Source organism: Daktulosphaira vitifoliae, unplaced genomic scaffold (assembly GCF_025091365.1).
Source record: "Daktulosphaira vitifoliae isolate Bord-2020 unplaced genomic scaffold, ASM2509136v1 Scaffold_2, whole genome shotgun sequence".
In the NCBI taxonomy this organism is placed as follows: Eukaryota; Metazoa; Arthropoda; class Insecta; order Hemiptera; family Phylloxeridae; genus Daktulosphaira; species Daktulosphaira vitifoliae.
Window position 1 is genome coordinate 41,622,149 of NW_026099573.1, and position 25,835 is coordinate 41,647,983.

General features: G+C 26.8%; 2 protein-coding genes across 3 annotated transcripts in view; both read right to left on the minus strand.

Annotated features, from left to right (window-relative positions):
- Positions 1 to 14,715: 14,715 nt before the first annotated feature.
- LOC126899355 (zinc finger protein 836-like) lies at positions 14,716 to 19,942 on the minus strand. Its single transcript, XM_050674225.1, has 5 exons — positions 19,685 to 19,942; positions 17,752 to 17,963; positions 17,532 to 17,687; positions 17,418 to 17,458; positions 14,716 to 16,015 (listed from the first exon to the last, which is right to left on the minus strand). Exons 2-5 carry the CDS (start codon positions 17,932 to 17,934, stop codon positions 14,908 to 14,910), a joined length of 1,488 nt encoding a protein of 495 aa, XP_050530182.1. The 5' UTR covers positions 17,935 to 17,963; positions 19,685 to 19,942; the 3' UTR covers positions 14,716 to 14,907.
- Positions 19,943 to 22,690: 2,748 nt separating this feature from the next.
- The window catches only part of LOC126899366 (uncharacterized), a 31,551-nt gene continuing 28,406 nt past the window's right edge, over positions 22,691 to 25,835 (minus strand). The window contains exon 5 of one of the 2 annotated variants that reach the window (XR_007702563.1): positions 22,691 to 25,817. The gene's annotated coding sequence lies outside the window, so the exon portion shown is untranslated. The remainder of the gene's footprint in view (positions 25,818 to 25,835) is intronic. The other variant, XR_007702564.1, reaches the window with a different exon arrangement.

A 25,835-nucleotide genomic window follows, 5' to 3' on the forward strand; every position in this document is an offset into this window, starting at 1 on the left:
AGTTAGTTAATGGTTTAAGTACTCAAGATTTTATAAAGCACTGCATCGATTTTTCACCCGTAGAGAAAAAAGTATAATATATTCTGACAATGCTACAAATCTAACAGGAGCGTGTAGGCAACTGCGAGAAATATATGATTTGTTTTATTCGGAGATACATAAAAATTTATTGAGAAAGCATTTTGCGAATGATAGGATAGAATGAAGGTTTATCCCCCACGTTCCCCACACTTTGGTGGTTTGTGGTAATGCGCGGTGAAGAGCATTAAAAGTCTTTCAAAAAGAGTATTAACTCTTGGTCATTTTTTTATCGGAGAAGCTCTAACAACTATGCCAGTAACAACTATAACAACTAATGTGGGAGTAAACAAACTCGACGAACTTTGAAAATCTTACGACATTTTTTACGTAAACATCATTTGATTGCAGAAAGATATAGGACAGACGAAGTATTAAAACACGGGGCTTGGGACATTGTTAAATCAAAGGACTTTGCTGGATCTTAAAAACGGGTTGCAGCATACCTAGTCCCAACGCCATGAAAACAAGACGTAAAATTGTATGTAATTTTAAAACTATAGTGTCCGAAGCGAAAAAGACTATTAAGAAATATAAAATGACAGCCGGTAAAAATATTACAAAATTAATAAAAGGTACATTGACAGCTGGCCGCAAAAATCTCGTACTTAAAAAAAAACTTGTATTTTCCCCATACCACATGTAATACCAGTGCCGAAATGTGGAGCGCTCCTTCTTATACCCATTTTCGCTGTTTTGACAGCGCTAGGATTTTTAGCCGCTGTGGCAGTTAGTATTATACATATAATCATGGATGCGAGAGAAGCAAGCGATAAAATATCTACAGTAAAATTCGGCAGAAGTTTATATCTTAAACCTTATAAAAAAGGTGTCGGTTTATTTTTATCACCGCCCAAGATAAAAAACTAATAACGAATCTGCCAAAGACTGCTCTATATGACTAATAAATCATAAAAATGCAAATTTATTTAAAATACCTTATTTTAGGCGGGTCTTTAACAGAGACACAATGTCCGTACGTCTTTAAAAAAACGGGAGTGTTATTAAAAATTTAAGTAGACAAAACGAGCTAGGTACTCATTGGACGTGTTATAGAAAAAATAACAATATAGTACATTATTTCTATAGTAACGGTGATTTAGCTCCACCACTAGAGTTACAGAAATATTTTAACGGATGCACCGTAAGTTATAATTATTTACGTTATCAATCATATGATTGAAAGAAATTGTGTCTAAAATTTCTAAGTCAGAAATTATGAAATCGGACATAATAATGCTGAGCGATAATTTGTCACAATTGAGTTGTAATTTTTATCCTCCTCTGGAATTTGAAAAGGGTGTCGAAATTTGTCTTTCGAGTTTATATACTAATAACTCAATGCCTAATACTACAACTGACTAATAAAATCAAAGTTTAAGACTATGAGAGTGTAACAATAGAAATTAAAATACTAACAGGATCATAGAATTCACTGAAGATTATAAAAAAATACTTTAAAAGTGTACCCAATCATTAATATGTACGAGAAGTTCTTCAGACCTTAACGTAATAAAATTGTTCAATACAAACGAGTTTTCTGATGAAGAAAAACTTAAATACAGTCTGGGAACTTCTGGCGATACTGAGGTTGTCAAGCGATTAGACACTAGTGCCGCAGCTATAGAAAAACTGTCTACAGTATCAATTGAAACTAACAAAAGTTGTATGGAACATGCCAATCGTCAAAGTGACCGAAAAAGAACAATGAAAATTAATTAGAGTTTTCGATAGTAAAAATCCTATATATTGCGCCTATAGAAATGGGATCTGTGTAAATATTCGTTTGTACCACAACACAAATCGTAATCGTGAACTGTTAAAACATGTAATAATTTTCAAAAGTCCCGATATGTTATAGTAGGTGTTCAAATAGACCGTAAAAATAGTGAAAGTAGATCAATATCTGTATTCGATCACTGAAATTTAACAAATCAAAGTATATTTAAATTTAGAAGTATACCGTTAAACAACAATTTAAGATTAACTTTAACTGTAAACTATTTAGTATTTTATTTTCCTACTATGTTAATTTTCAAAAGAGTTATTATGATAGACCTTGATGTTCGACTTTAGTAAATAAAAAACAATTTCTTAATTTAATACCTATTGCCGTGATTGACATGTAAAAGCAGGACGATACAATTACAATCTCGTCTTTTGACCTACGTATTGAAATTGAAGCATCAGCCGCGTTCCCTGCTAATACAACTGCATATGATCTAGTCATTTCAGATAATGTATTTACATATATACCTTTTGACGGAATCGTCCGTTTAATTTAATATTAATTTTTTACACGTTTATGTAAACATTTATTATAAGCAGTGGCGGCTCGTAGCTTGAACGACGGGACGATCGCACACCTACTAAAATTAACTAAAAAAAGAAAATTAATTGTATACTCTTAATTCTATCTTTTTTTTTTATACAAACTACCAAATGGCTTTATTATTTAAACGATAAAATTATCTTTATATATATATTTTACAATAATTGTATATGAAACATAGTTTTATAACAATTAATAAAGAATAAACATGTATGGAGTGATACCTCCAGCGAGGTGTCTCCTTAACCTAAGTTAAAACTAAATATTTTAAATTAAGTCATATGGTTTATGAAGTTTAGGACGCCTGATGTCATCGGAGTTCTCCAAAAGTTAAATAGCTGCTGTGTTAATGTGGTTCGATAATCTCACATCATGTTTGCGAGCAAATCTCTTAATTTCTTCTGCTACTGTAGGCAAAATCAAATCACGGTATATAATGTCATTTCTATAGTACCGATAAGCTGAAACAATGGTTCAGGGAGCAACATTCTGGCATCGTTGAATAACATCAATATTAGACTTACTATATAACCCCACAGTTGTATACCATAAGTCCAAATTGGTTTTATGATAGCCACGTAATGTCGATGCTTGTTATTTAATGAAAGTTTGGAATGTTTCCCGATCNTTGTTATTTAATGAAAGTTCGGAATGTTTCCCGATCAACCAGTATAACTTTTTCATTTTTAGTTTTATTTGCAAACTTTTCTGGCGTACATGGTGTTTCCAATTAAGACGTGAGTCTAAATGCAATCCTAGGTATTTAGCCGAATCTTTTTGTAGGATAATTTGATGATTCATTTTGATAGGAATATTATTGGTATTACGAAGCGTATAATTGACATGTACTGGCTTGTCACTATTGATTTTAATTTTCCAACGTCTTGTCCATAAGAAGATATTATTGATCGAGTTTTGTAATTTACCAGTTGCAGACTGTTGACTATAACTGGTTGCTAATACAGCCGTATCATCAGCGAACATGGCATTTGTCGTATCATTAGTTGATGGAATATCAGCAGTATAAAGTAAATACAAAATAGGTCCTAAAACACTACCATGTGGTACTCCTGCTGTTATAGTTTTCCAATCTGTAACAGCTTGCTCATACATGATCCGAAATTCTCGTTCAGTCAAGTAAGATTCTAATAACGCGCACCAAGTGTGTGGTAGTTGTTCTCTTAATTTTATAAGTAGTCCTTTATGCCAAACTTTATCAAACGCCTGCGCAACATCTAAGAAAACTACACAACAGTACTTTTTCTCTTCAAGAGCCTGGTTAATAACATCGGTGAACTTGATCAATTGTAGAGTGCTTATTGCGGAAACCAAATTGGTGGTCAGGTAAAAGTTGCTTTTCCTCAATCAATGGTTTCATCCTTTTAAGAAGAACTTTTTCAATAAGCTTAGATAAACAACNAGCTTAGATAAACAAGGTAAGAGTGATATTGGCCGGTAAGATGTTACCTGATCTGGTGGTTTACCTGGTTTTAGTAACATTATGACCTGAGCTTTTTTCCATAGTTTTGGAACGTATTCAGTTCGTAAAATTGCATTGAAGATGTATATAAGATAAATAATTGCCATCTTAGGCAATTCTTTTATCATTCTCGGGCTGATTTCATCTTAACCTGGTGCTTTTTTTATNGGGCTGATTTCATCGTAACCTGGTGCTTTTTTTACATTGATGTTGTTATCTATTTCTTGCGCCACTTCTAATGGTGAAAAATATTTTATTTTCTCCCGGTTTCTATCTAATTGTAAACTATGGAGTCCGTCAAGTTCTGAGACTATATTATTAGGTTTAAATACAGTCTCTAAGTAACATGCATATACTTCAGCTTTTTCATATTCACTTCGTGCCCACGTGCCGTCTTCTTTGCGAATAGGTGGCACGTGTGTTAAAGGCCTTTTTAGTCGTTTAGTAGCTTTCCACAGAGAGTAGTCAGTATATTGGATTGCAGAAAGTTCGCTCAAGTAAGTTTTAAAAGTTTCGTTTTTCATTTCTTTTATCTTATTGTGAAGTAACCGACTGACGTGGTTCCACTTTATTTTGTCAGTAGGATGACTCGTTCTATGCCACGTTCTCCTAGTTTTTCTCTTTTGTTGTACCAACTCTCTTATTTCTATTAGATAGGTGATCTCTCATATTCTTTCTACTGCAGCCTTAGGTGTTGCAGTTTTCACTGAGTTAATTCTATTATTGGTAAAATTATGAACTGCCAAGTCGATATCACTGGATGTTTGAAGTTTAACGGAAAGCGAAAGTGAATTTTCAAGTGACGTTCTGAATAAATCCCAGTTAGTTTTCTTGGTCGTTAAAAATACTTTTTTCTGTTTCATAATAACATTTGTGCTTAGAGTGAGTAGTACGGGTGTATGATCCGATGTTAACTCATTGTGTCCTTCAACTTTTACATATTTAGAGGAAATAANTGAGTCCTTCAACTTTTACATAATTAGAGGAAATACCTTTCATCACGTAAAAGTCTAGTAGATCAGGAATTTTGTTAACGTCAGAAGGCCAATAAGTTGGCTCTCTTGTAGAGACAGTTATCGCGTTTAAGTTATTTATTACTTTAAACAAAGAATTTCCTTTAGGGGAGTTTAATCTCGAGCACCAATGTTTATGTTTAGCGTTCGAGTCACCTCCGACAATAAACCTATCGTCTAGAGTCTGAAGGAATTAAAAAAGATTAACTTCATTAGCACCTCCTTGTGGTGGACAGTATATGGCTGTGACAGTGAGGTCATTGGTCCCGTCGTTTATTCGAACACTTGTTGCTTGTAAATGATTTTCCGAGAACTTATCTAGCTCATAGTGCTTAATAGACTCTTTAATAATTATAGCTGTACCTCCACGTGCTCTGTTGGTTAGATGAATGGTGGTATATGTAATATAATTTTTTATTTTAAAAAAAGTCCAGGATATAAAATGAATTTCAGAGATAAGAGCAATATCTATATTTTCATGATGTAGAAAGTTTTCTAATTCAAGTTTTCGCTGTACTAGCCCATTAACGTTCACGCAATAAACCGTATGGTACGGGTCATTTTTTATTATTTTTAAGTTTAGGTTGGTTGTTTTCTAACCTGTCTAATCTTTCAGTTAGCACTGCTAATGTTTGAGTAATATTAGCTAAGGAATTTATAACTTCCTCATTTTTCACATGATTTTTTTGTTCGAAAGTTTGGGGTAACTTTAAGTTTTGGACTGATGAATCAGCCATTCCAGCGTATGATATGCTGGTTGTAACAGATTTTGCTGGATTACTTTGTAGCCTTTGAATTGCTTTATTTTTTTTTTGGATGAGAAATTTCAACTGCTTTTTTATACGCAGCGCAGCCTTTCCAATTTGCGGTATGATTTTCTCCACAATTGGCACATTTTGATTTGGTCTTTTTGGATTTTGTGCAATTAATTGACCTGTGTTTTTCTCCGCATTTTACACAATTAGGAGATTTGTGACAATAATTTAAAGTGTGTCCAAATAATTAGCAGTTCTTACACTGTGGAACTCCTTTTGTTTTCATTGGTGGCTCCACTTTGATAATTTGGTGTTTAAGCTGTTTAACTGGTATATGTCTTTATTATTATCTTGAGACTTTAGATCAACAAAAAATAATGGTAGACGAATAAATGTCCAGTCACTATTTTTATTTTTAGAGTCAACTTTTTTTTTAATTTATATATTTGATACATGATGGGCCAAGTGTCCTTGGTCTGAAAGATTACGCTTTATATCACATATGTTAGTTTCAGGGTGTAATCCCCGGATTACTGCCCTAAACATTTTTTCAGATTAAAGTTGGTACCTATGGTATTAAGTTTTTTGCTCTTCTAAAATTTTAACAGTACAGCGAAATTGATATTCGTCTCCTATTAAAATCTTTATATCACGGTTGGCTAAGGTTTTAAGTTGTTGCTCATGACCAGAAGCCTCTTCGATTACTAGAGATTATTCATGAATTTTTTAATATCATTGACCCCACATGCTGTAATAGGTGGAGGTTTGTAGATTTTAGTAGAAATTCTCGCCACTTCTTTTGTTACTTTAAGGATTTTTTTTAAATCCTTAAGGAATCCTTTAATCCTTAAAGGAATTTTTTTTTTTAATTAAAGAAAAAATTAAATTATATAAAAAAAATAAAAAAAAATCTTTATAAAGGGACATTAAGATATTTTTTTGACTCTTGCAATAGAAAAATAGTAACTTATGTGGCAAAAAAAGGTCATAAAGAGCTATTTATTTTTCTGTCAAGGGTTAATTTTGTATTAATTCAACAATTTTTTTAGAGAAAGACATTTTAATATAAAACCCTAGATTTTATACATGACTCTACATTTTATAACTACAATGTAATTATAAAATTACAAAAGTTGAAATTATTGTTCTGTCTTAAATTATCTAGTTTACTCCTACTTATTCTTAAACCCTTTTTTTCAAGAGCTGATCTCCATACCTCTAGCCTTTGATTAAGCCTGATTTTATAGAATAATCATTAATTTGTGGTCAACTCTGTTGAAATTTTTTAAATAATGATATATTTTCATATTAATAGGTAGACGGCTGATCTCGAGAGAGACAGGGGTGAGCACCAGCCTAAAGTGTAAGAAGGTGCCGTGTCAAATAATTCATCAAATATTTAATTTTATTATTGTAATAATGAAATGATATATTACATACCAGACATATATTGAGATTTTTGAAATTTATGATCTTTCTGTTCTTTTATTTTTTGCCTTTGTTCATATTTTTCGCGTACCGGAAAGAGAATAAACAAAAATAGAAGAAATACAGGGGAAAAATCGAAGATCCAGTGGTGGAAATTGAAAGGGGAAAATGAAAAAGAGTTTGTAAAAATGGTAAAAGAGATGACGTTGTGGAATGTCGAGGGAGACATAAATGATGTGTGGAATAGATTTGCTAGTTGTGTAAAGAATACTGCAAAGGAGATTGTTGATAAAAGTAGGAGTAGAATGCCAGCAAACAAGGAAACCTGGTGGTGGGATGAGGACGTTCAAAAAATCATATTAAGTAAGAAAAATCAATTCCAAGTATGGCAGAAGAGCAAAAGGAGAAAAGAGTGGATGGAGTATAAACGATTATACAAAGAAGCCAAGTGTGCAGTAATTAAGGCGAACTTTAAGAGGTATGATGAGTTGTATGATAGGCTAGGAACAAAGGAAGGTGAGAAGGAAATTTATTGACTTGCAAAGGTAAGAAAAAGGTAAAAGATTATCATTATAAAAGGTGCATAAAAAGTGTTGATAATAAGGTACTCTCGAGTGATGTGAAAAAGGTATTTTGAAAAATTACTGAATGAGGAATACCCAAAAAAGATATTAAAGGATATCTTGTGGAATTGTAGATTTAATTAGTGAGAAAGAGGTATGAGAGGCTGTGGCATCAATGAAAAAGAATAAAGCAGTAGGACTAGATGACGTACTAGTAGAAGTATGGAAAATATTAGGTGATTTTGGCATAAGATGGTTGAAGAAACTTTTAAATAAAATCTTATTAGAAGGGAAAATACCAAATAAATAGAGGAATAATACTGTGGTGCCGATATTTAAAGGTAAAAGTGACATACAGGAGTATAGAAATTTTAGAGGCATATAGCTAATAAGTCATAGTATGAAAATTTGAGAAAAGGTAATAGATAAGAGAATAAGAAACAAGACATCGATATCTAAAAACCAGTTTGGATTATGCCTGGTAAGTCAACAATGGAGCCATTATTTTGTGCGAGGCAACTAATAGAAAAGTTTAGGGAAAAAAAGAAAAAGCTTTGTATGGTATTTATAGATTTGGAGAAAGAATATGATAGAGTACCGAGAGAGTTTCTAAAGTGGGCATTAATAAGAAAAGGAGTACCGAAAAGGTACATTAATATAATAGAGTATACAGGGTGGCCCACCACTCACTGACAACTTAAATAACTTTTGATCCAGTTAATATTTTTAGTTGATTTTTTTTTTAAATAATAGTTATACGTTAGATATATAGCTATATCTCAATAATTAATTTTTTTACATTTTATTAAAAATATTAATTATTTTTAAATTTTAAATAAAATGTAAAAAAAAAATCTAAGATAGCTATTTTGTAGAGTTGAATTTAAGAAAAATTTTAGAAAAAAAATATCTTATTAATATTCAGTAGTAAATATTCTGTAGCGTTTTGAAGTTTGTAAAAATTTGAATTTTCATGTACTATTTTACGGTTATAAACATTGAAATACGTATTGAGAAAAGGACAGATGAAAACGCTATCATTTCATNGAAAAGGACAGAAGAAAACGCTATCTTTTCATGATTACTGTATATACATATGATGATAGTGTGTATACATTACAAACTTGGCATAAATACCATGATAAGAAATTAGATAAGGCCATTATTACTTATCACTCTCATTCAAAAGTATATTGAAAAGATAGCGTTTTCTTCTGTCCTTTTCTCAATACGTATTTCAATGTTTATAACCGTAAAATAGTACATGAAAATTCAAATTTTTACAAACTTCAAAACGCTACAGAATATTTACTACTGAATATTAATAAGATATTTTTTTACTAAAATTTTTCTTAAATTCTACTCTACAAAATAGCTATCTTAGATTTTTTTTTTACATTTTATTTAAAATTTAAAAATAATTAATATTTTTAATAAAATGTAAAAAAATTAATTATTGAGATATAGCTATATACCTAACGTATAACTATTATTTAAAAAAAAAATCAACTAAAAATATTAACTGGATCAAAAGTTATTTAAGTTGTCAGTGAGTGGTGGGCCACCCTGTATGTATGATGGCAGTTGTACTAGGGTAAAAAGTGTGGGAGGAGTAACAGAAGGTTTTCGGGTAAGAGTAGGAGTGCATCAGGGTTCTGCTTTAAGCCCTATCTTATTTTCTTTAGAGATGGATGAAATTACTAGAGAAATACAAGGAGAGGTGCCGTGGAGCATGTTGTTTGCTGACGATATAGTGTTAATAGGAAAAAATGGGGAGGAAATTAATTAAAGACTAGAGGTGTGGAGATCAGATTTTGAAAAAAAGGGTTTAATAATAAGTAGGAGTAAGACAGACTACATAGAGTACGAGTTTGACAAAGGAGAACGCGAGGTAGGTGAAATAAGGAGACCAGTGAAAATAGGCGAGGACGTGATTGGAAAGGTAGAAAGTTTAAAGTATTTAGTATCAGTTGTGCAAAAGAGCGGTGGTATTGACACAGAATTAAGTGTGGATGGTTGAAGTGGAGAAAAGCGTCTGGCATCTTATGCGATAAAATAATTCAAATGAGGGTGAAAGGTAAATTCTACAAGACTATACAGTGACCAGCTATGATGTATGGTTCAGTGTTGGGCGTTTGATAAGAAAGTAGAGCAGAGAATGAGTGTAGTAGAGATGAGAATGCTTGGATGGATGAGTGGAGTGACTAGAAAAGATAAGATAAGAAATGAGCATATAAGAGGGAGTATAGGTGTAGCGTCAATCGTGGTTAGGATGAGAGAAAATAGACTTCGATAATTTGGTTATGTTATGAGAAGAGAAATGAATGAGAATTCAAGAAATGAATGTTGAAGGAAGAGGAGGTAGAGGAAGACGAAAAAGAGATGGAGAGATGTTATTAAATGCGATTTGAGGACAACAGATGTGAGCGTAGAGGATGTAGGAGATCGTGTTAAGTGGAAATTTAGGATAAGGGTGGCCAACCCCAAGTAGTTGGGATTAAGGCGATGAAGAAAAGTTCATATTTTTCGCATAAGTTTAAATTATAATCAGAACTAGCCATACAACCTTTTCTTTGTTTATCTCGCTGACATGTTAAGAATAATTTATCTTCTTCAATTGTCATAATTTCCATTGCGTTCGCATGTGATATGTCGAATAAATCATTGAATTTTTCAATAAAAATTTTCATTATTCTAATGGCTCGTTGTAGTCCTTTTAGAACTTTTGCTTAAATTTCTACATTCTGTATGTAGTGACTCCAATTTTTCTATGCTTCGTTGAAATTTTCTTACTGGAATTCTAGCTTTTTCCTAAAATACTTCAACTTCTTTAACAACCAAATGAGCATTAGTTCGCAAGTTTAGTTTTACTTTTCTCATATTATAAAAAAGAACTCTTAACACTTAAATATTTTATGGTAATTTTGATCCAACAATTTCATTTTCATCGTAATTAATTAAATAAATTTTGTTCTTTGACCTTGTATCCATTATAATATTAAAAAAATTAATGAAATAAAAAATATTTTAAAATGTATAATAACTAGAAATAACAATCATATGAAACAGTTATATTTGAATTAATGATATCACAATAACAGAAAAAAAGTGTTATCGTAATAATAATGGCTGTCTCAATGTTTAAGTTAACTTCGGCGAAGTATAAAATTATAGGGCAAAGTGCAAATTTTATAAATGCAAATCATGTTAACTAAAAAAAAATCACAATTATTATACTATCTAATGTCATTGTCTGTCTAATTGTCAGACTACTTTCATAATGCTAATTTATAACGCTGGAAAGAAAAAATTTCCTGATGCAATGAAAATTACTTTGATGGAAATTCATTGCTACATTCTAATCCATTTATATATAATAATTATTTATTTTTAGTTTTATATTATGTTTATGTTAGTAGAGTCAGAATTATATAAAGAGGAAGTTTTTTAAAACTTAACAATTTCAAAGGAAATTGGGAAAAACAGCGTATTCATGTTTTGTTAATTATCTCATAAAATATACAATTAACAGTAAAAAGTCAAGAAATTTTTTTTGTAAAATTAATTTTTAAATAAATTTTGTTTTATAAATTTTTGCGATAAAAGTAAAATTTACCAAGTTATGCGTTAAAAACTAATTTTGCATTCTCATTTATGAAAATTCAACCCCTCTGCAGCACGAGAAATGATAGACCCATGTTGTTAAGGACCACCCTAGGGGACATATACTATAAAAATATATAGTTTATTAAAAATTACCAGTTAAATTGTAATTCATAAGTAATTATGAGATAGAAATGATTATGTGGTGAAGGAAAAGACTATTTTATAAGGATATGTGTTCTGTGATTTACTGACCCCCTTTAAAAACGTATGATTTTTCGCATAAATGAGCGTGAAATCCTTGATTTTCAATCTTTGATTGAAAGTCAGAGTGTTATCAAGAACCATCAGCTCTAAGAAAACTCTACTCATGAATAATATCGCTACCAAACCATAAAAAAACAGCGCTACATTTATATCACAGCAACACCATTAATAGAGATGATTGACAGTTCAAGTTACACCATTGCGTTCAGTGAAAAAATTTTTTTTGCAAGTTGGCCTGAATCCATAGAAAAACTTCGATATAAAGGTATACATTACTACTTCCTCACGACATATTAGTATGTAAGCAGACATATAAATATTATTTATGGCATGATGGGTAAAATATTATTATTTTTACAATTATCTCAAAACATTGTGTTATATCAAAATGTTGATTTTAAAATATTCAACGTATTATACCGTGATACCATGGATTTAGTATTAGAATCCAGGATGTTTGATGGGTATCGAGTTTTATTGAATAACAAAAACATTAATAGACTTATTGACTTACAGTGTACTATTAATAATGCAATATTAAGAAAAATAAAACGCGTTTACTATTATGCTATCAAATAGACCGCATCATACAATATGTTGATGGAAAATAGACAGGACCTAAAATTCAACATTCAAATGATGATGAAATGGTTAATTTTATAAGAAGTTTGAACGACAAAGAATTGTGCGTTATTATTCCAAAAGATGAAAGTAATTCCATAAGTAATGAAATAGTCGATCGATGGATCAAATCTTAGTCCGAGGACAGGCTTCAAATTAATGTTAGTTTAATTAATTAGATTGCCATAACGTTTATTGTTATTAAATTTATAATTTTTTTTTTTAGAAAAATGAAAAAGAAATGCGCCACAAAAATGATGGACCAACATTTTTCAATACAACAGTGTTTTCCCAAGAAAAAAGTTATAGTCAATGGGCATTAGAATAGCCGTAATCCATTCACGTTAAAAATTAACCTACATTAATAATTTATGAACAGTAACTTTAAATATTATAATTGTACCAATTTTCTTTAATAAACTTATAATCTAAAATGAAATAAAAAATTGTTATTTGTATATAATATATTTATTTCATAATAATAATAACAATAATAATTTTTAAATAAATTTTGTTTTATACATTTTTGCGATAAAAGTAAAATTTACCAAGTTATGCATTAAAAACTATATTTGCATCCCCATTTATGAAAATTCAACCCCTTGCGACACATAGAAAAATAATTATTTGATTATCACAAAACTTATTTTTATAACACATAGAATAATTATAGGGAACGTTCTGGTAAAAAAATAACATTGAAAATATAGTACCACTCTAATGTTCCCCTACTTATGTATTTGCGTACCGGCAGTATAGATTTACTCTTGTTTTCAGAAAGTAGTGTAAATTGCATTGATGTATTAAGAAATAGATGATTAGGAACCTATACCTCGAATTTTTTTTTTGAAAATATTTATTTTGAGTTTAAACATGAATAACTATTAAAAAGAAATTTATTTATTTTTAATTTTGTGCGTTTTCTGAAATCATGAAAAAGTGGTTAGGGCACAACAACTTCTCGCCAAAAATCAAATTTGAAACTTTATATGTGCACCCATTTTTTTAATTTCCATTTTACACAGTTATTAATTTGTAAAAAATGTCAGAGTGATTAGGCCACCGATTTACATAAAAATTATATGAATTTAACGTATAATAAATATAAAGTTAAGTTTATTTAAATTTTTTTTCTATGAAGTCGAGAAAAACGACTTATTAGAATTAACAGGGTTTATAACTTTATAATTATTGTTTTCTACATTGTTTCTTATGTGTGGACCGACCTGAACTACTCCGGTCAGTTTCTAAATAGACGGGTCGTGGACATGAGCAATGGACATTGTCACTGACCCGGGTCTAAAAATTTTTAGTAAATCAATACAGTGGCGTAGATACAGGGGGGTTTAAGGGGTTAAAACCCACCCAGATCCAAAAAAAAAATTATTTATAAATAAAGTAGAGGTACGAATTAAAATTATTTTTTATCATTATTTTTTTACATATTGTTAATAATATTATCAATTAATTTTATATAAAATAATACATCTTTAAATATTAATTAATCAAAAATTTAATATGAAATAAACCATCCTAGAAAATAATCGTATCTACGCCACTGAATAATATATTGTTTATAAATATTTGCCCCATATATAATATTGATATAGTCAACGATAATACTTAATTAATCGCAAAATATATACAATATTAAAAAAAAATTGGATTCCTTAGTTATATATATATGTCTTGTTTTATTAGCTTCTAATTACTTTTAGTATCACCTTTATAACTTATAGGGATGTCGACTTAAATGCTTAAAAATGCAACAAACATATTTATTTGTATATATTATATGTGGGAGGCAGGATATTTACAATCGACTAAATAATATTAAAGTCATGCTACCATTTCAAGTTTATAATTTAAAATTGTCATTACTTTTGAAATACCAGTCCAAAAGTTGTTATCAAAATGTCATTTTCTGAATACTGAGAAATTTTTATTTTCAATACTGAGTAATTGTGTAGTCATAAACAATTATTAATTTATCAAACGATTGATTTCTTATAACCCAGACTATAAATAAAGTCAGTAAACGAATTACTGTTTTTTTTAATTTTTAGTGAACGTAAATCTTTAATTATGAATTGATAGTATGAAATTATTATACAGGTAGTATAATATATGGGTGATTATACGGTATAATTATATACTGGCTACTTGATTTTTAAAATAATATATTGAGATTTTTTTTTGCTTTCTTTGGATACATATAATTCTATTACTCAATAAAGCATATCACCCTTTCTTTTATTTTAAGACAACATACATATATGACTAATGTGTTATAATTAACATGTTAAAAAATAAATTTAACTAGAATAATGTCTGATCTATATAAACTATTAAACCAAAATTTCAGAATAAAAAATATCCAAATAATAGGACGAGAAAGTTGAAAAGTACATTAATAGCGTTTAGTTTCGAATTATTTTATGTTAATAACTAAAATACAATTTCAAAATTTTCTATTGATAACATAAATTTGATGTACTTACAAAATATAAGGGATGGATCCAAAATATATAAACACTAAATTAATATTTAATCAATATTTATTATCTAAAATACCTAAAGATGTATTAGTACATTTTTTTATTAATTATAAAAAAAAAAAATTACACAATTAAACAATTAAAAATAAAATTATAAATGCAATATTTTATGAATTAAAACCAATTACATAATTTAGAGTAACTTCTAGTAAAAATTGTTATTAATAATATAGACTAATAAACCATTTCAATTTTTAGGAAAAAAAACTTTAAGGAAAATCTTTTATTGTTTTTTCAACAACTGCTACAGTAACTGGATAAAACTTTTTTTTGTCTGGTCTGTAATGGAGCATTTCGTGTTTGCGAGTATCACACATCTGCACAAACCCACGTCCACAAACACTGCACTTGAATGGTTTTTCACCCGTGTGTGTTCGAATATGCAATGTAAGATCATACCGCTTACGACATTTTTTATCGCAGTATGGACATTGATGAAAACGTGTATCTGTATGTACTATCATATGGGCGTCGTGAGAGCCTTTGGTTTTGAAAGATTTTGTACATAATGAGCAAGAAAATGGGCGTTGGTTGTAATGGACTGCTTTAATGTGTGTATCTAGCTGCGATTTTTGTGCAAAACGTTTATTGCATATGTCACATATAAATCGTTTGTCATGCTTAGCTTGATGAACAGCTAGCTGCTGTTTAGTGTAACACATAAAATTGCACAGCTGGCACATAACAGTTTTATTCGACGTGTGAGTCAATAGATGGTTCATAGCTGATGCTTTGTTTTTATACATGTTACCACAAACATCACATGCAAACCTAACTTGTTTGGAATCTTCCACATTATTCTTGATTACATCAAATACACAGTCACTGGAATGCATGTATTTTAAGTGCTCCTTGAACTTGTCAATTGTAGAAAAACTAATGAGACAAAGGTCACACTCATATGTTTTACATTCAGGATGTCTTTTTTGAAAATGACGTATTAGATTATACCGTGATTTAAATACAATTTTGCATATATGACATGATGTTTCTTGTATTTGCTGTTTTTCATTCATAAATAAACTAGTACTGTCCTTTTTGTTTTCATATTTAATACTTTCATTTGAGTCATTTAAAGGATTTTTGATGGAGTTCATTATACTATCATTATTAGATATTAAAGAAGTTATATCAATATGTTCAGGTTGATCTATATCTACTCGTTCATTATAACAAATGTTCTTAAACTGTTCAAACTGGTTATTAAAGTCAGTTACATTGCTATTTACATCAGTTAATGAAATTAAATCTTCCAAGGGTGAATCAGTATAAATATTTTTTCTTTCACAATCAAAAAAGTTATCTTTAGTCAATTCACTGGAAGAAAATAAAAGGTAAAATGAAAATTTTTTTTTTAATTTCAATATATATTATAATACTAGATATATACAACTTCTTTATAAATTTAATACTTCATTAATTAAATTTTTATATCAAAGTGTCTTAAAAAATTAGTTTTATTAAAAAAAAAATTAATTATTAAAATAATATTTTATTATTAGAAAATCAGATATTTTGAAAACTACACAAAATGTTTATTCACTTATGTTTTTATATTAATTGTTAAATTGTGACACATACATGCACTCATGCACATACATGCAAGTTGAAGTAACAATGTTAAAACACTAATGAGTTCATTAATAAGTTATTATATACCTAAAATTATTTTTAAATGAATTCATTAATAATTTTTCTTAACTAATGTAATTTACACTTTTAAGAATTACTTAATTTTATTTTAAGATTTATATCATTAATAAATTTTGTCAATTATGATTAATTTAATATTTATTTATAAATATAAGTAGAAGATAATGCTAAAACAAATGCTATTTAACCAATTAAATATTATTTTTTTTGATAATATATGATGATTATATAGAAACTCATTTATTAACAAAGAAATTGAAAACACTAAGTAATTTATTACAATGTAAATCAACTTAATTTATTTTTCAAAAATTAAAAATTAAAATATGTGACTACATAAAAAAGTATATTACTTTTGATAATTAGGATTACTCAATTAAAATTAGTAATATTAAATTAAAATTTCAATAGTTATTTTTATAAAAGGCAAAAAAATATTTTATGCTAGCTAAAAAAAAAATACATTATAGAGTCTCTAACATTAATTAACATCATATAGTATCTAAATAATGAAAGATCTATATGTTAAACCTTAATATTTTAATTAATGAGACAACCGTACAAGACTAAATTTTATTAACATTGTTCAAATTAAATTTTTTTAAAAATATATCTACTATTATAAACATTTTAATTAATTTTACATAGCTAATTATTAATATTTAAGTAAATTTTTCTAACGATGAATTTATTAATAATAAGCACAGCTAAGTTACTTTGATCCTTTAGAAGAAAGAAAAAGTTAAATATTATTAAGTGTCAGTTTCAATATATTCAAATTTACATAATAAATACATTTTAAAACATTCAATACTCAATATAATTTTTAAAAGTTTTAATTTATAAAACAATAATAATCTTAATATAAATTTCAGATCTCCAATTAGCATGAAATATTTGACCAAGTTCAAAACATTAAATTATAACACAATTTCCAATATCCACTATAATTAAAGTCCTCACAATGTTAATTTACTTTTATGGTATTATTCTTTACTCTCTAAGTATAGATTTTGGAATTATTTCTATTACTAATCACAAGACCAATCAAATAAAAATGCCTTACCTACTAAGTGCATTTGCAACACAAAAGTCTTCTTGCTTATCCTAAAATATATATTCATGCTATAAAATATATTTATTATTAAAAAACAATTGAACACTATATAATGATATTTACCTTGCATAGCAGTTGTTCATTTGAAATAACCACTTCAAACATACCTTTTAGTTTATAATCAGCATCTGCACAACTCTCATACAATTTATCCCAAACTAAAATAGTTGATGCACAATGGTAACATATATGTTGCGGTAATAAATCATTTTGTTGCACCTGTATAAATTAATATAAATGAAGGATTTATATGAAAACCAGTTTGAACATTGATTTCCTATACATTAAGAAAAGGTAGATGAGTTCTCAATTTTTTTTCAAGCTTATGATGAATGCCTTCATCGATGTATATAGGTATCATGTGATTGTGTTTGCTCGCACATAATCTACAATAATCGTTAACACTGTATTTTTGTGAAATGCTTAAGTTTCCAGAATTATTATCCAAATCATATATATCATTCATGGTTTAAAAACTTTCTAGCAATATAAATCCTAAAAAACATTTAAAATTTATAAAACTATTATAATTTATTTAATAATACAATTTTTTTAATTAGTTATTAATAAACTATTTTTGAAGAATAATAGTATTTGATATTTATTTTAAATAAAATTATGGCTTAAAATCAGGCTTGCACAAATAAAGAATGCTATCTAGTTGCTTAACTGTTTTAACTGGTATTACTATAAAAGGGATTTACACTAGAAAATTAAAAGTATAGTAGTACTTTATAAAATTAATTTTTGACCTGGTAATCTATACCATAATTATCCCTGATTGTATCCAACCTCTGGAAGTTTCAATAAAATACTTTTATTTAAAGTAAGAATTAAAATAATTTATATTTAAATTTTTTAATTTTGACCTTATTAATAACTTATCTTTTAGATTACACTGTTATTAACTTAATTTATCAAACAACATTTCTAGGGTATTATAAGTCATAGTTTTGTTAATATTACTATGCAAAAATGTAATTTTTATTCTCTTAATACTAGTTATAAAATAAATTTTTTGAGGTTCTGTCAAAAATTTTTTTTGTTGTAATATAATTATTTATTTGTGGCTTGATGTTTTGAACATTTTTACTTTAAATAAACTGTCACAACATATATAAAATTAGTACAAACAAGTAAAAACAATTGATAAAATAACTACTATTTGATCTTTACAAATTTAAAAATTTTAATTAATTCTAATTGCTACCAATAATATTTATCAATAGTTATACATAAAATAGAGGCTTGCATTGTTTGGCACTATACTCAAGGCCAATGAGAAATTGAGGATCAATAAACTTATTATTGAAGAATTTTATTTTATTCAGTATCTTTGTTATAGTATTATGTTGATTACATAACTATGTCATAGTCTGAATTTTGGGAAAGCTCGATAAAGAGAGCTTATGAAAAATGTGCCTAGGCCCACAAATAACTTCAGTCTTTCTTATTATAAAATATAATGTAGTGGTTCTATACTTTAAAGTTATATTTATTTTGGATTATGGTTTAAATCATTTTTAAACCTAAGATTTAACGTAAAACTCAATGTTTTAAATATGTGATAAACTAATATTTCATTTTTAATAATACATTTGCACAACAGTTATATTTTTATATTTTTTATATATATTGTATTTTTATGGTCACTTTAATTTGAAATTATTCTAGTAAAAAACGTTCAAATTGACAAATCAAGTCTAAATAAAACAATTTAGTAAATTATGGATACATAGTCTCAATTTTCAAATGACTTGTTTAAATTGTTATTCTCTTCTGTGCAATGTGTCTAAAAAAATGTTTTAAGATTGTCATTATTACTCAAATCTGACTGACTTTTTATAATTATATTATGTATTATATTTTTGATTTTCAATTTATTTTATTAGAAAAGATAGAAATACAAGTTTGACATATTAAAAAAAAAGCCTAGACCTAAGATGCACATAATAAAACACTAAACATCTATAATATAATGCTTCTTAATTTTTAATAATGCTAAACGAAAAAAGTATTTATAGAGTATGTATTGGAAACGTGTATGATATAAAAATTGATCATATACAATAGATAAAAATATGTGTTCCTTCATTTATTATTTCTATGTACTCTTATAAGAATAACTTAACTAATTAATCAATCTACCTATTATTTTTTTTGCGACAAACAAATAAAATGTGAACTACTAAAACTTCAAATATATAGGTACTTACACGAAGAATAATAAAATTGCGAATTTGTCTATAAATAAACAAGCATTCAAAAATATTTATTAAATTTTAGAAATTTGCAAAATATTAATAATAGTTTTTAAATATTAATGACTATTTATAGTCTAGCAACATCCAATACAATTGACAGCATAATGCAAGAAATGTGGATGAATTTGCAATACTCTAGATGAATAAATACATCTTGGTAATTAAATTAATTTCAATATGATAATAATAAAACACGAGAAAAGATTTAAAGTTAATAAATCAAAGACTAAACGGTAATTTCAATTATCAGTCAATAATTTTTAAGTAAAGCTCCGCTAGATGTCGTAACGTTAAACGAAACTCCCTGTCAATGTGTGTTATTAATCATCCACCATGTTGAGGTAGATTAATGTTAAAGGAATTAACTAATAATTGCAAAAAAAAATATTTTTTACTATATTTTAACATTTTAAATGCGGCGTCATAAATGCTCATATCTAGAAAGAAAATTCATAAGATACATTATAATTATTGCACTTTACATTTAAGAGTTCTAGCACCCCACAGTGGCATGAAAGCAAAAAATATTAAGGCAAAATATGTCAACATTTTTTTTAAAATTACAAAATTTGAATTAAATAAAAATTACCCAAGATATATGACCATTGAAACATAAATTGATATTTTTGTTTACGAAAATTTCTATATTCTTGTAAAAATTATTTAAAAATAATTTTTTTTTGGCAACATTTTTTTTTAAATTATTACAATTTATAGTAAAAAAAGTTATATGTATTAAAAAATTGTTAATCCAACTGATAAATACTATTTAATTAAATAGTTTATTTATCAGATTAATATAATCCAATTAAGATTATCTTTTATTACTGTTATTATTTTTAAAGAGTAGTTTGTAGAAATTAGAAGAAATAGAAATAAAGTTCCGACTTTACGTCTTTTACTACGTTCTGAACTTTTATTAAACTCTTGAACTAATCGACTGCCGCTTGATACATTACTTAAAATAGGTGATTTATTATGTCATAAATTACTGACAAAATATCAGTAGAATATGTCGGATACCTATTAGTTTCCGAATATTTAATATATCCCTAATTTATATGCATATATACATTTTGATTGACCCATTTTAAAAGGATCCAAGTTAGTACAAATTTGTTGTTGGAATATACAGTAAAGTAAAAATATTTTTCGTGATAGGAGAGAATATACCGCCTAACTCCCCAACACTATAACTCCAGTTAAATTACATTTTCAAGTTTCCGAGACTATTAATACAAATTTGTACTGTCTGATGAAGTGTTTGGAATAACTAACAAAATTTATAAATTCATTATATACATATACATAGATATAATGTATATATATATTATTTAAATTATATAAACCAGAATTTATAAAATACATAAAATATTCAATCGGCAAGTGTTACTTATAATTTTTCTACTCCATGTCATTCTGTCTCCCATAAAATTTAAATACATTATTATTTATTTGATTTTTATATGAACTACATAATAAAGTATTCAGAATGTGTATAGGTACGTCTAACCGTCAAAAATGTTAAACACAGGGGAGTAACAAAGGTATTTTTAGAGAAGCAACCATGTTTATTTAGTCGAAAAATATATAAAATTGAAATTATTTTATAAAAAAATCAATAAAGTCAGACCCAGGCATAGAGAGAATCATTATAGATTGAAATCTGACAGTAATTAAATTCCTTTTTATGTCTATATTTGTTGAATTTATGATTAATAAAATATTAACCAAAATACTTGTAAATGCGTCTTATAAATTAAATGGATATCCAAATACAGAAGTTGTATGCAAAAGCTTTATGGGCGAACACTATAAACAGATCGAGTATTTAGTGCCAAAAAGGAATTCGTTATGTAACAACCAAGTAAGAAAATTATTAACTACAATTGTTACAACAAACAATTCTTCTTATTGTGTCAACATGTGTTTTTTTTTTGAGTTTTTCAAATCAATAAATAAACCATAAAAGTCATGAAATGTATGTTTCACTTACTATATAATGATCAGAAATTAAAGTGAAAATAAATAATACTAAAAAAATAATTTATAAAAATATATATTTTTAAATATCTTATTTAATTATTATTATAATTTTTATAATAAAAATTTAGTTATAACATAAACGAAGTTAAGTTTAGTTTAACTGTAGTGTATTTATGTAAAATAACTCAATTATCATTTAAATATGATAGAATTATAACCAAAATATGATTATAAAAAAATTAGAATTTAAATTTCAAATTTCATGCTCCCATTTTAATTAATAAAGAAAAATTTTCTGAGTTAATTTATTCAATGAGTTCAATTATTCGAAAAAGTACAAAATAATACACGCACTGTTAAATGAATATTAAACAATTTAAATAAGACTATTAGGTCCAAATTGTGTCAATGAGCTACCAAAAAAATCTTAATAGTCCTTACTAATTTACGCTACTTGAATAAATATGGTCTTAAAAATTATTTATTTTTAGAAAAATTTTACAAAATTGATTTACAATTTATAATAAACCTATAATTTGTAGATCCTATGAACATACTAATGTTCTGCTAAAAAGGGAAATAAGTGTTATATCTCCATAATAATAATAATTATCTGGTGAATATAACATTTTTTTTTCATTTGAAAAGAAAAAAAAAATTTTTTATTATGTTATAAATATATGTATAGAGATAATATTTTATTATAATTAAATATTAATATACGAATTTGGTGAAGACAATAAATAATTTTTTTAATAAATACACTTTCTCAAACTATAAAAGTTAATAACTTTTGGGATAAATGAATATAGACTCAATAGTAAAACAAAATAAGTATAAAATATAATACTTTTTCTATTTTAAATAGGAGTGAGATTAGATTTAGTATAAGCCTAAATATAAAATAAATTAATAACATAGTAAATTAGCTAACAGGTTAAATTTATTACGCAAACAAATGAAGCCTTATGAGTACAATGTTAATAATATTGAGTTTTATTACAAGTAACTTAAGAATAATGAAAAAATAGCTAAACAAGAAGAATACAAGAATTATAAAATAAATGGATCAGTAACTCATTCAGTTTTATACATTTTCAGTTCAACAGTATTAATAAATGTTAATATAAAATTTTACATGATGAATACACAGAAATCATGATTTTATTTAATATATTCCCATTAAAACATATTGTCACTATATTACTGATAATGAAATATATTTCTGCCACATAAATGTATAATTAGGACAAACAAAAATAGTAATTAAAGATATATAAATATAGTTTTATATTACATTAATAATGAACATTATACAATATATCTATTAAATCTAAAATTACAACTTTTAGATCTTATAGTAAAAATGTAAATATATATACTCAGCTACTTAAAATATAATAAAACGTATGCTCTCATTGCATAGTACACAATTTGTTATTTAACTATACCCTCACCGCCGAACATTTCAATTAAACATATAATCGAAACAATACCTTGCAATCACAGATACGTAAACATTTTTAAAAATAACGTAAAATTTATGTAATAAATAATTATTATTAAAATTATCTATAATAACAATATATAAATACTGTATATTTTGTATATACATACTCCTTTACATTTTGTATAGTATGTATGTACTGTATATACTAATAATGTATAGTGTGGTACATATGTGTAATATTATAATTAAAATATCAACTTCAGACTATTAAAATATTCAATAAATACATACATATGAATTAAAAATAAAGGTTTGTACAAAAACTTTAATTTTAAATTCGGTAAAATAGATAATTTGAAATTTAACACTGTAGTTAATAAGTCTATTTAAATTATTCAGACTTAAAGTTTGAGTTTGTTTTATTTACTAGATATATGCAAATGTTTGTGGGAAAATGTTCGAAATATTGATAGCCAATGTGGATGTGTTAAAAGAAATGTAAATATTATTATAATTAATTAATTAGTTAATTTAATTAGTGTCCTAGTAGCATTGAGCTTCCCTCGGAAGTTCCTGTTAGCTACTTTAGCAGAAAGTTGAGTATTTAATAAATGGTATAATAAATCTTATAAATATATCTAATAAATAAGTAAATATGAAGATAAAAAAGTTTCCTAATATCCACCATTAAAAAAAAGGCTGCTATTAAACGTTTTAGAATATTCTTTAACCTCTCTAATAAAAGTAAACAGGAAGCAAAATGGAAAATTTTGAATCTTTTCCAAAACTACTCGTCCTCGGACAATTGTCGCAAAACTTACTACCCGTTGGAACTTTTAGGAATCATGTGTATTAATTTGGAACTTATTGTAACTGTTTAACTGATCATTCAGGTATTTCTAAACCCTTCCCGGTACTGCCCCGTGCTACTAGGATATTTGATAAGATATAGTTACTTTGGGATATGTTGATAGATATGACAAGTAAATATTTTATAATCATTAGGATATTTAAAAAAAGGAAGTTTGTTATAATTTAATATATATATAGGGAATATAAGTTGTATGTATAAATGTATATTTTTAATATGTCACTGAGCTAAAAATAGCACTACATATAATTTTTCATGGAATTGAAATTAAAAATAATTAGAAAAAAATATTTAAAAAAAAAAAAGTATTAATTTTTTGATTAATCAATGTCTGTCTGAAGTTGATCTAAAAATTAAAGATTATACTACAAATAAATGAAGTAATATTATTAAGATCTAAATATAATAAAATAATTATTACATTATTAAATTAACAATACTATGAAATAATCAGAGCCGTAGTAAGTTTCAACAGCGCACCTAAGCATTTATTACATTTTCACTTTTATAAATATAAAGTGGGACACCAGGTGTTGACATCAAACTTGTGATCCAACAAATATTTTGAGTTATTATTTTTTTTTTTAATAATATTTACCTTTGTTGGGCTTCATTAAAAGTATATTTTTTATTATTTATCTCTAATAATAAAAAAAAAATAAATAAAATTTTTCAAAATTTAAAAATAGCCATGTTTTTCATTTCTTACAGAAAATTTTGATGGGTTTCTTACAACTTAAGGATAAATACTTATTGAGTTACAAACATTTCATTACATAGAGTATATAGCATAGTCATACATACATTACATGCCTACTCTATGTACAAAAATGCATATAACTAATTAAATATTTATCCTTAAGTTGTTATCGACTCATCATAAGAATTAATAAGAAAGGTTTAAAAAATAGTTATTTTGAAATGATGAAAACATTTTAAAATTAAAATTAAATAGTACAAAATATGATATCAATGTAGTCCAAAAATGCTTAAATTATAAAAAACAAAGTGATACAAAATATTCTTGAATGGAAAGTTATTGGATTTGTCAAAACTCTCTATGTATATATATAAATAGAGTGATTCTTTTAACGTTAGCCATTAAAATAATAATTTTTTGGGGAATTTTATTATAGCTTTTATTAGCTACATATGAATCTTCATTTATCTGTTATTGGATATTTTTTATGTTCATCTGTTATTTATTACAGAGGTGTGAACTTTATTTTTTCTAATGACATCATACATATTTAACTAGCCTATAATTTGAAAATAATCTTATTAAGAAAATGATTGATCGGTAATAACATTTGGATCAGTACTTCGGGAGATATTCACAATTTTGCATCTAAATAAGAGGAGAGCATACGAGAAATGATTAAGGATAAAATAGCGAAATTCTTCACCTCCAGTCTATATTAAAAAATGTTAATAACTTTCAAATATTACACGAAAAGTTGCTAATGACCAATCATTTTTTTGATTAGATCATTTTTTATTTAATAATCTAGTAGAATAAGTATGTTGCCTTAAAAAAATTTAGAGTTGACACCCCTATAATATATAAAGAATGGACATAAAAATTATTTAATAACATATAAATACATGAGTAACTTACAAAATACAAAAATAAAAAATTATTATTTTAAGATAAATCGAGTGGCTAGCGTTAAAAGTATTTCCCTATATATATATATGTAAATTTAATTTGAGTTTAATGCCCCTTTGTTTGTTGTGCGTCTGACCTAGGTCAGTTTTGCCAAGACCTAGTTACGACTCTGAAAATAATAATTAGA

What these genes read in the sequence shown, in the direction of transcription:
- LOC126899355 (XM_050674225.1), bottom strand. Translation starts at nt 17,934, where the DNA reads ATGAATGATATATATGATTTGGATAATAATTCTGGAAACTTAAGCATT. An exon ending in CTCATCTACCTTTTCTTAAT is followed by an intron (nt 17,688 to 17,751) that starts GTATAGGAAATC and finishes TAATTTATACAG; the next exon opens with GTGCAACAAAATGATTTATT. An exon ending in ATGAACAACTGCTATGCAAG is followed by an intron (nt 17,459 to 17,531) that starts GTAAATATCATT and finishes TATATATTTTAG; the next exon opens with GATAAGCAAGAAGACTTTTG.